This window comes from Setaria italica, chromosome II (assembly GCF_000263155.2).
Source record: "Setaria italica strain Yugu1 chromosome II, Setaria_italica_v2.0, whole genome shotgun sequence".
NCBI lineage: Eukaryota > Viridiplantae > Streptophyta > Magnoliopsida > Poales > Poaceae > Setaria > Setaria italica.
Window position 1 is genome coordinate 6,261,805 of NC_028451.1, and position 12,110 is coordinate 6,273,914.

General features: G+C 46.6%; 1 protein-coding gene across 1 annotated transcript; it reads left to right on the forward strand.

Annotated features, from left to right (window-relative positions):
• The first annotated feature begins 8,864 nt into the window (after window positions 1-8,864).
• LOC101776955 lies at window positions 8,865-9,426 on the forward strand. The gene has a single exon (XM_004955700.3). The coding sequence runs from the start codon at window positions 8,906-8,908 to the stop codon at window positions 9,332-9,334; it is 429 nt and encodes a 142-aa protein (XP_004955757.1). The 5' UTR covers window positions 8,865-8,905; the 3' UTR covers window positions 9,335-9,426.
• The last annotated feature ends 2,684 nt before the right edge of the window (window positions 9,427-12,110 follow it).

Below are 12,110 nucleotides of genomic sequence, written 5' to 3' on the forward strand. Positions count from 1 at the left end.
GCAACAACCATGGAAATAGGCCCCTTCGAAAAGGACCATATAACCCTTCGCATACTCGTGATGCAAAATCATGCGCACGTATCATAAACATGGGCAAACAACCGTGATGATAGGCTCGTTGGAATCGAACCATACCACCCTTCGCATGAATTATCATACGGAACCTTGCGCACGTATAATAAAGGTGGGCGAAAACAACCGCGATGATAGGTTCTTTTGAATAGAACTGCCTATCAACCCTCACATACTCGTGATGCGGAACTCGACGCACGTATGATACATGTGGGCGTAGTGCTAGAAGTCAGTAAAATAACCAATATCTAATAGCCACCTTAAATAACCCAAAATTCCCCTAGGGCCTCTCGCACTAAGTTCATCCTTAATGATCGTACGGTTTTTTCAAATAAACTTCTTGCAAATTTTATTTAGAAAGAGGTGTTTAGGATCTATTGTCTTCTCTATCCTACCAACCTACTCTGGTACCAGCTGTGGCGGAACCACCCTAATTAACTTAGCTAAAGCACAATTAAGTCACCTAACACGTGATCATGTGCTTTAATCAAGTTAACTCGGCAGTCCGTCGGATTTCATCCGGTAAACCACTCCACAGGACCGAGAAAGTATAGCTCACACGAAGGTGAGTGGTTCCAGAGAATACAATAGATCATCCAAATTAAACAAGTGCATTAATTTATCACAACAGCATGGTTCGAAATTCAAACATGGTTTGCAAAATTCTTAAGCAGCGGAAATAAACAAATGGAAGCTAGCGCCGAGGTCGGACATCATGACAAGGCCGATCATGACATCACTGATCCCAGTCCTAGACGTCCGAGGAGGGATCCCACTCGACCGTCCACCCAGGAGGAAGCTGGGGAGGCCAAGTGCCACTAGCAGCAAACTCGAGAGCGTCAACAACACCTAAAAAGATGTGCCACAACAAGGCTGAGCGACTACGCTCAACAAGACTTAACCGACCCGCGGTACTACTCCACCAACTTCTAGACATGCAAGGCTTTCTGGCTAAAGGGTTTGTTTTTGCAAAAAACAACTACAATTGGTCCTTACTTTTAATATTTTAGCCATAGGTTCTATGTTCATTTACCAATCTAAGTTAGCCACTATACTAACCCAGCAGAAGTTTCCAAGCAATTTATGACAAGCATTAATATTAACATCACCATCAAGTTCCATTCTTACTCAGTGTAGCATAGCGATCAAGTAGTCTCAAACTGTGAAAGGCAGACGAATCGATTCAAATTTCTTAACCATGCATGGTGAACCTAATCTCACGACATCCACGCACTACGAAGGGTCACTTCACTTGTCCGCCATCCCCATCAATTCCCAGACCCGTGTTGGGCCCACTTCCCTTGGTACAAGGCTCCACAAACCCGGCCTCTGCCGTTCTATGACCGCACTTGTCACCACATGCGGCCGCAATGGAACTTCATTCCAGAGACAGTAGATCGAACCGCTCACGTCCTGGTTCAATCAGGTACTAGGCTTCCCCATCCCAAACTAAGTATGAGATTAGTACTTTTCAAACACTTGATCGCGAACACCATCACTTTTCGGCCTTAGTCCAATTTCAAGTACACAGACGGGGCAATCCAATGACCACCAAAATAGTTCACAGAACCCTACCCCATCCATCGTCCTTATAGTTGTAACAAAAAGGAGAGCAAACAACTCCTATACTCGCGAGTGACAGGAAATCACTCGACTTTTACCAAGTCCTATTTAAGCATTGCAACTACTCGACCTATCATACTAGTGTTCAGATCAAAGGAAAAATAATTCATGCATCTACGGTTTCAAGCAGTTCCTAAAAACGTAAATGCACAATCAAACAACCAAATATATTGCAAGAAGTTAAAGATAGGAATTTATGCTCCGAGGCTTGCCTTCAAGCGGGACGGTAGCGAACTGGTCCTCGGCGTGCACGGGCTCAACTCCTGCAGGCGGCTGCTCAGCTACAGCTCCTTCTTCAGGCACCGGGTGAAGCTCGTAGGTGCTGTTGGCGAGGTTCAGCTCTACACGAAATGCAATGCAAGGATAAGCCGAGGCGGAACGACGGAAGGCGGTAAGCTTCGGGCGGCGGTGATCCGGCGAGACAAGGGCCTCAGAGGCTCCTCGAGCAAGTTGGCAAGCTCTTTGAACGGGTTGCTGAGCTCCAGGAGACCAAGGCGAAGCTGACAGTGAAGGAGTCATTGTGCGGGGCTGGCCAGAATGGCAGCTCCAAGTGCGGCGGTGAGGTTCGGCAGTGCTTCGGCGGCAGTGGTGCTTCTTGTGGACAACAAGCAAGCTCTAGAGCTGCGTGAGAGGATGGTGAAGCAGTTGGTGGTGTCAGCAAGGTGCGGGGTCGGGCGGAAGGGGGAGCTCCACAGAGAGCTCAGGCGGCGGCGCAGGGAGCGGAAATAGAGTAGGTAGTGCGGCAATGGTGGTGGTGGCGAAGGGAACTCCAGTCAGAGGCTTTCGTATCTTTTTATAGATGCGCGGAAGTGTTTAGAGGAAGGAAACGAGCTCAAGCAGGCGAGCGAATAAGATCGAGGGAGAAAGAAGTGCTCTGTCGCGGCGGCGAGTGGTCAGCGCGTCCATTGGCGAGCTCGAACGCGATCTTGCCCAGGTTGGGCAGCAAGGATTTGGGGCTTTGGGCAAAGCGGGTTTGCTGGGCATGCGGATCTGCTGGGTCTGCGCACGTGTGTGATCGCGGCCATCAATGGCGGTGGTGCCATTGGCGGACAGGAGGGAGGGAAGGGCACTGCAGGTGAGGACGCTGTAGACGAGGTGACAAGACGAGCGGTGTGACGCGAGCATGCGCGGGACAAGCAGCTCTGCCGAGGCACGCTACTAGCAGGGCGGTGGAGGAGCTTTTCCTGCTTGCGCGGTGGTTGGCGAAGACAGCAACGTCACGGGCCGCGCGCGTGGGCAGTGCAGCCGGAGTGTGACGGGAGGGCCGGAAGGTGTTGGGGCGCGCGCCGGGGATCCGGGTGGGGCAGATGCGCGCGGGAGGTGAGGCGGCACTGGTGCTGCTACGGTCGGTCTTTGGTCGCAAAGTGGCTGAGGCGACAGCGGAGCTGCGGGCAGTGTGCCTAGCGTGGCCGACGAGGCCTTGGGCGGGGAGAGACGGGGCGGAGGGCCGCGGGTTGTCGCCTCACACGAATGGGGAGTGAGGCACGTCAACCCATCTTGTCACGACCGGCGACTAGGTGAGGCGGCACTCGCTAGCGAGGTCATGCCACGCGGCGGCGGCGCTCTGAAGCGCGGCGCACACACGCTCTGGTGCTGTCTGGCCGACAGATCCGCGAGATCTTTTGCCAGGCCCATCTTCAAGCCTCTTGATCTCCCGATTTTCAAACTGCGCCACGTTGACTCCCTTTACCAAAGTTGTAGTACACAGACCAAGGTCCAACCTTTGTAATTTGTCTGAGTTCAAAAACATGGTGGATTTGGAGATTCAAAGCTCCGAAGTTTGGAGGAATGCCGATTTCCGAGACTTAGAGGAAAATGGCAGTTTGACTGGTTTTCAGGGGTCGGGGTTGACTTGAGCTATAGATTTGGGAAGCTTCGGAGGTGAATTGGACCAAGGTCCAATTAGCAAAGTTGTTGTAGGAACTTAGTTCTCCAACTTTTACAAAGGGACTTTCTGATGTTTTGCTCAACTTTCAAAAGATAAACCTGCCCTAAGGCGGCAGGTCAGGCTGATTTCCAGACTTAGCCAGAATGGCTAAAGGAGGCTGAGTTGACCAAACTAGGGGACTTTAACGTGTATTTTGGACAAAACAACACAGATTGGTATACCGAATTTTTGATGGGCTTCTTGTGAGGTGAAAAAAATGGTACTTCCACTTGCCTGAAAGTTGCCAAAGCTTTTCTTTAAGCACAAAGGACTTGTTCTTATAACAAAAACACCGTTTATGCACCCAGGTTGTTACACTCCCGCACCGCGTTGTGCTTTTTGCAAAAGAGACCCCTTGCTTTCTGTTTTTTGCACCGTGGTCTAGCGTAGTTCAAAGATCTTTAGATTTAGGTCCCGTTTCTTTCACACATGGATCAGTTCCTTGCAGCACAGACCTAGCTCCTCAGAACATGGCCAACACCATGGCGGCCATGCAGGCTTAGCTCAACAACAACAACAACAACAACAACAACAACAACAACAATAAGAATAACAACAACAACCAGCAGCAGCCACAAAGAGACAAGCACCAGGAGTTTATGAGCCACAGGCCCCCGATATTCTCCCACTCTGCTAACCCGCTTTTGGCTGATGATTGGCTGAAGGTGGTGGAGAAAATGCTTACCATCACTTAGTGCACTGACAGGGAGAAGGTTCTGTATGCCTCAGCCACAAAGGAAGGATCTGCTGCAGACTGGTGGGATGCTTACACCATCGCACACACTGGTGTCGATGCTATCACCTGGTAGGAATTCAAGAATAGCTTCAGGAATCACCACATTCCTATCGGTCTGATGAAGCTAAAGAAGAAGAAGTTCCTTGCTCTCAAGCAAGGGACAATGTCCGTGAGTGAGTACAGGGACAAATTCATCCAGTTATCCTGTTATGCACCAGAAGACGTGGCTGATGATGACAAGAAGTAGGAGCTGTTCCTGGAGGGACTGATTACGCCACTCCAGTATCAGCTGATATCCCACACCTTCCCATCCTTCCAGAAGATGTTGGACAAGGCTATTAGCTTGGAGCACAAGCACAACGAGATGCGTGAGTTGAAGAGGAAGTTCGTCTCATGAGGACAATCTGGGAGCAACACCCACGCCCACTTCGCTCCACCGCAGGGGACGCCACTCCGCCTCATGGGCCCGAGTGGAAACTATTGGCAGCATCAGTTCCAGCACCCCATTTAGCAACTCCAGCGTCAAGTTGAGCACACTTCATGCACCAACTTCCCACAAAACCACCAGTACCCTCTTGCAGGCACCCCAGTGAATCCTAACACTCCAGTGGGCAACACTTTCTTCAACTGTGGAGAGGTGAACCACTATGCCAATGGATGTCCCAAGAGGATTGGCCCAAACACTCCCATGCAGGACTGTGATCTGGAAATTCACTATCACCCGGGGAAAGAAAATTTGGTTCTAGATTCTTTGAGTCGGAAGGGTCATGCTAATATGTCTCTAGCATTCCAAATGCTTGAAGAGCTAATAAGGAGTTTGAGAAACTTAACTTGGGGATAGTTGCTCAAGCTAAAGGACTAACTTTGGAAGTGGAACTAACTCTAGAGTAGGAGATATGGAAAGGACAACTTGAGGATTCTAAGATCAAGGAGATTAAGGAACTCATGGAAGAAGGAAAAGTTCCAGATTTTACAAAGGATGATCAGACAACTATATGGTTCAGAAAGAGGATTTGTTTACCAGATGTGGGAAATATCAGAGACACCATCTTAAGGGAATCTCATGACTCAGCCTATTCTATCCATCCTAATAGCACCAAGATGTACCAAGACCTCAAGGAGAAATATTGGTAGTATGGAATAAAGAGGGATGTGGCTACACATGTAGCCTTGTGTGATATGTGCCAGCGAGTCAAGGCTGAACACCGATGACCAGCTGGGTTACTTCAACCATTGAAAGTGCCAAAATAGAAGTGGGAATAGATCAGTATGGAGTTCGTAGTTGGACTGCCCCGTACCCAAGCTGGTTATAACTCTATATGGGTAATTGTGGACAGGTTGATTAAGGTGGCTCATTTTATTCTTGTGAAGACCACTCACTCTGGAGCTAGGTTGGCAGAATTGTATATATCAAGGATTGTGTGTCTACACGGTGTACCCAAGAAGATAGTGTCTGATAGAGGTACTTAGTTCACATCCCGTTTTTGGCAAAAGCTACATGAATCCATGGGTACAAAGTTGAATTTCAGCTCAGCTTATCGTCCTCAGACCGATGGGCAGACTGAGAGGAAAAATCAGATTCTAAAGGATATGTTGAGAGCATGCGCTCTAAAACATGGAGGTAGTTGGGATAAGAGTTTATCCTATGCTGAATTTTCTTATAACAACAGCTACCAAGCTAGTCTCAAGATGTCGCCCTTTGAGGCTCTATATGGAAGGAAGTGCAGAACTCCACTGTATTGGAGTGAGACAGGTGAGAGTCAGTTATTTGGTCTCGAAATTATCCAGGAAGCTGAGAAATAGGTGCAGATAATCAGAGAGAATCTAAGAACAGCTCAATCTAGTCAGAAGAGTTATGCTGATAGTAGGAGGAGAGAGTTAACCTTTGAGGAAGGCACCTATGTGTATCTTAAGGTGTCACCTATAAAAGGCATGTGCAGATTCAAGGTTAAAGGGAAGTTGTCACCTCGCTTTATTGAACCCTTCAAGGTCTTGGAGAGAGTAGGAGAAGTGGCTTATCGATTGGAGTTGCCCAATTGACTCTCATATATGCATGATGTGTTCCATATCTCCTAGCTAAATAAATGTCTTAGAGTTCCAGAGGAATAGCTACCGATGGAGCATTTAGATGTAAAGGATGATCTCACCTACACTGAATATCCCATCAAGATCTTGGATACTTTGACACGGGTTACAAGGAACAGAGTGATAAAAATGTGTAAGGTATAGTGGAGTCACCATGCAGAGGATAAGGCAACACGGGAAAGAGAGGATGAACTGAAGGAGGAATTTCCCCAGCTCTTTGATAATCCATCTGAATCTCAAGGACGAGATTCTTCTAAGGGGGTAGGATTTGTAACACCCTAAATGTCAAGTTTTGCAATTTAATAAAATTTTCTAGAAATAAAGTGCATGGGTCTAAGGATTTTAAGGTTGCATTTAAATTTCTTAGGAAACTAAATCTTTTTCAAAATAAATTAATGAATCCTCAGAGTTCATTTTTGCATTCATGTTGGTGCATTGTTTTTTATTGTTTGAATTCAAATTTGTGTTTGAATTCAGTTTTAAATTTGTGTTTGTTTCTTTTTCAAACCTTTTTCTTTTTCTCTTTTTCTTTGCTTCTTTCGGCCCATTTTCCTTTTCTTCCTTCGGCCCAGTTCCGCTCTCCCTCCGCTCGCCTCCGCCTCGGCCTGCTTGCACACCAGCCTAGCTTCTCCCACCTTGGCCCAGCAACAACCTGCTCTCCCGCACCGGACCGCAACGCGCCCGCTCCCATGCCTCCATCTCTCTCTCTCTCTCTCTCTCTCTCTCTCTCTCTCTCTCTCTCTGTAGCAGCTGAGCCCCACCTGTCATCCCTCACCTCCGGCCGCCGCACCACAACAAACTCGGATTCGCCTCTGAGTCTGCCACGCAACCGCTTCCGCATTCGCCGCGAGCACTCACGCCCAGGACCCCTCCTTCCCAGCCTATAAAAGGCGCCGCCACACCTCCAGCTCCCTCACCCAAAACCCTAGCCCTCGCTCCCCTCTGCGCCACCGCCACCAGAGCTCAGCCACCGCCATCGCCTTCCTTCTCCGCCGCTCCCCCGTCGGTGAGAACCTCACCCGAAGCACTGCGGGGGTGTAAGGTACCCGATGGAGGAACTCTCGAGCGCTCCCGTGCCTTCTTCTTCATCTGCGAGCTCGCTCGAGATGTTTTCCCCGCCACCGAGCCTCCTCACTGCGCTGCTCATCGTTGTCACCGCGAAAACCACCTCGGAGACACCCTAGACGTGTTCGTCGTGTCTTCCTCTACCTCCTGGTCAAGTCACCATCCAAAACCGAGCCCGGACGCTCATTTTCGAGCAAGTCCGGCGAGCCCGCCGCCGTGCACCACCGCCTGCGCGCCGCCACTTAGGTCATCGTCGATCATAGCCGCCCGATCTAAATCCGACGGCTCGGATTAGATCTGACCAGAGTCAACCAGTCCACATACCGGTCAACTCCTGCGTCGCGCCGTCTGTTTTGCTAGAGAGCCCCCTTGCTTTCTTCTTTTTGCACCGCGATCTAGCGTAGTTCAAAGATCTTTAGATTTAGATCCTGTTTCTTTCGCTTTAGCCCCTGCGCTTCTGCATAATAGCGCCCGCCATCCTAGCCTGCCTCTTTTGCACGTTAAACCTTTGGTTTATATGTGTAATTATGTTTTCACCCTCGGTTTCTTCAAGTTTGGCTACTGGAAGCTTTAAATCTTCGCCAGCAAGCCCCTCCATCTTGTTTAGTGCATATCTTTAGCATCCTAGACCCGTTTTAAGTACTTCTTGCATCCTCGAGTTCATCTTAACGTGTAGTTTGGCTTTTTGAGCTTGTTTTCCTCTGTTTATATTGTTTGATGTACTATTTTCTTATTTTTCTTCCTTTTGTTTGCTTTTATGGGCTAGTGGAATGCATTGTGCAATGGATTTATGAAGTCATACAAGAGTGAATCGAAGCATTCAGCTGTGTAGGAAAGCTTCCTCGGCGGATGCAACTGTCTCGTTCGGTAAACCTAGAAACTTACAGCACCGTATGATCATTTTGTAATGAAGAAAGATCGCATCATCATAACTGGCTGTCTTCTAATATTCTAACAATATAATTACAATTCCATATGATACAGCATGGAATTTTTCATGGTCATCTCTGATAGGCTGATTATAGACTCTTGATTCGGTCATCGTGGTTTGCTAACTGTAAGACTTGTTTCGTCTAGACACTGAAATAGTTGTGCTTCTCTTGACTTGGTCAGTGACTTTGTGCGTCAGAGTATGCTTGCTGGTAACAAAGTCAGCTGTGGCTACCTGTGCAGATGTGCTATTGCCTATGAGGGTCAGGAGTCTATTTCCTTGCTTTGCCTCTGAATCAGTCACCAGATTCCAGTCACTTTCCGAATAACACTCGAACAGGCCTTGAGACCTCTATATATACGTGCCTCTATTGCATCAAGTTTCATCACAACAAGTTGAACTCTTTTGCATAGGACACAATATATTCTCAGGTCAGCAACCTTTGCTAGCAATTAGCCATACTCCAATGGCATCCCAAATTGAGAGCCACCGCTCCAGTGCAGAGGTTGTCAGTGGAGATGCCATCTGCAGGAAGAAGTCTGTCGAGCTGCTGGAAGAGCTCGGGCTCCCAAAGGGCCTCCTGCCAATGGAGGACATCCAGGAGTTTGGGTACAACCGCACCACGGGGTTCATGTGGCTGGTTCAAGGGAAGAAGAAGGTCGAGCACACGTTCAAGAAGATCAAACAGACCGTGTCCTACGCGGCTGAGGTGACGGCATATGCTGAGAAGGGCAAGCTGCGGAAGATCACCGGCGTCAAGACCAAGGAGCTGATGCTCTGGCTTAGTGTTGTTGAGGTCTATGTTCCCGAGGCCTCGCCGGACAAGGTCACCTTCAAGACCGGCACTGGCCTCTCGGATAGCTTCGACGCTGCTGCCTTTGCGCTAGGGGAGTAATCAAGGTGCCAGTTGGGGAATAATATATGTTTTCATATTATTAAAATTCCATCATATTATTAAAATAGCATATAAATATGAACTATTTATGGTTCAACAAATATTGAAAGGATATAACTATTATTGCCATCACTCGCCCATCGCCAACACACCATCGGAGTCAAAGTATATGCTTGACATGTGACAAATCTCGTATTGGAGGAACCTCATCACATCTGCACAAATGCTTGGAATATCTTTATCGTCGAGCTTGCTACTCTTTGCGGATTTTGCTTGGTGGTTGGATGCCAAGTACTATTTTCTTCGCAATCTTTGTATATTCCTTGGAGTTTTCGATCGCCAAGATAATTCTAAATTCTGGTAGTGAGTAGTCGTTGTGATGGTCGGGACGAGCAGCCAAGAGCGGGGGAGTACTCAGAAAACAGAACTTCCGGAGTTGCAACTGTAATTTGCAGGCATTATTCGAAAATAAGGTATGTTCCACCAGCACTAGGCGCGGAGGACCCAGTATAGCACTCGCCATACGTTGATTTTGCCATGGACAGCCGTAGGGAGCTGCTGAGAACGCACGCAGGAGAAAGAAGACGAAATGTGTAGTGAACTAGTGGTATTTGGGCTTCAATAATGTGGGCTTAGCTGCTGAGTGGCAAGCCAGTCCATCTTCTCCGCGGCGGATGGCGGCGGGGTGCGGCCGGGGTGCCGGCGCTCGAGCAGACGGCAGCGAGGTGCGGCCGGAGCCCCGGCGCTCTGGAGGAGGGCTGCGGGGTGTGGCCGGGGCTCCGTTCGGTGGATTTCTTTTTTTACTTTTAATACTCCTTTAGTACCGGTTATTTGACCCGGTACTAAAGGTCCCCCCTTTAATACCAAAGTAGCAACACCGGTTGCACAACCGGTACTAAAGAGGGGTTAGGAATCGGTACTGAAGGCGTTTTCCCCAGCAGTGGGTCAAACAAATGAATTCAAATACAAATTTGAATTCAAATAACCAAAATCAATGCACCGGAATGAATGCAGTAATAAACTCCTATGATTCATTGACTTATTTTAAAAGAAATTTAAATGCCTAGTAATTTAACTACAACCTTATAAAACCTTAAATCTTTAAACACAAGCAATTAATTTCTAGAAAATTCTAACAATTCTTATTAAGTTGCAAAAGTTTGAAAATTAGGGTGTTACATGGTATATGTGGGGCCAGGGTATTTTGTAGTGCCATTATGGATTGACGGTATCAAATGTATTTGATTTTCCACTGTTTATAAAAACACTAGATAAACTTTGTGTGCAGCACCCAATTGTGAAAGCCTCATTTTTTTCGAGGAAAAGAGTGCCTTTTATTAGATCTCATAAACAAAGTTACATCTCATAAACAAAGTTACAATCATGAGCAATAATTTGCTCAACACACAATGAAGTACGCAAACGCCATATAATCATGAGCAATAATTTGCTCAACACACAATGAAGTACGCACACGCCATATAGCTGTATGTCTAGTTCGCTTCACCAGTTGAGCAAGCTCGTGAGCTACCCCATTGCTACTTTGTTGCTTCAAATAATCATAATGCAATATATGATTGAATTATTTATTGCTAATTTCGTATTTTATTTTTATGGAGACCATGAACTTTTGTAGCATAGTGCGTCAATCCCTTAGATATATCAATCAACTACGTACACCAAATATGTAAAAATAAGTGAATTCCTAAACAAAAAGTAATGTGTAGCGCTTGAAGGATCAAAACAATGAACATATTTTTTTTGAATTTAAGATTGCACGTGATCAATTCGATATTTGGTTGAGTTTTTTCTTTCTTTTAAATTTGATTCGGTTCATCAATGCTATATATGCTTTTCTGAGCATAGTAGAAGGAGCCACCACATTTTCACTATTACTTTGGATTAACATTTTTGGTACAGCTGTGCATGGGGCACGAATCTACGTAATAGATTCAATGGCTATGATAATTGGAGTTTACAGATCGATGATCGGATGTTTCCAATTTTTTGTAAGAATTTCTTTTTTTTCTCTAGGCATGTCGTTAAAATTAAGTGAAGGTTTCAAAAGAATCTCCAATTAGTAATAGTAAGATAAGATGATCCTTGTAATCCCTACATTATTTTAATGTGGGTCAACATCTTGTTCGGTAAGATTGGTTGCATAAGCTGAAAATTGTTGAATTTTCAGTGTATATCCTTCGCAGGTAATGGGACAGTGGCTCATTTGACAACCCAGAAACTTACAGCTCCATAAGATGATTTAGGAATGCAAGATCACATCATAACTGGTTGGCTTGTAATATTATATTCTAAGTTTCTAACAATATAATTACAGTTCCATATCATACGGCATGGAATTTTTCACCTGGCTTCAGAGCAACCATGGTGTCCAACGGTCTTCCCTCAAAAAAAAAAGGAAAAAAGAAAGGTGTCCAACGGTCATCTCTGGCTGCCCAGTTATCTTGACTCGGTCGTGGCATGCGAACTGTGTAAGATTTTTCTCTGTTGCTCTGAAGCACTGAAATAGTTGTTGTGCGTATCTTGACTTCGTCAGTGACTTTGTGCGTTAGAGTATGCTTGCTGGTCACAAGTCAGGTATGGCTACCTGTGCAGTTAAGCTATTGCCTACGAGGGTCCGGAGTCCTATTCCTTTGCCTCTCAATTCTAGCTGCCAGATCACCGTGTCAGAATTAAGAAGCACTTGAACAGGCCTTGGGATCTGTTATATAAACGTGCCTCCATTGTCTCATGTTTCATCACAACACGCTCAGCTCAT

Bases quoted from the DNA above. Each gene is read 5' to 3' on its own strand.
- LOC101776955 (XM_004955700.3), top strand. From the start codon at position 8,906: ATGGCATCCCAAATTGAGAGCCACCGCTCCAGTGCAGAGGTTGTCAGT.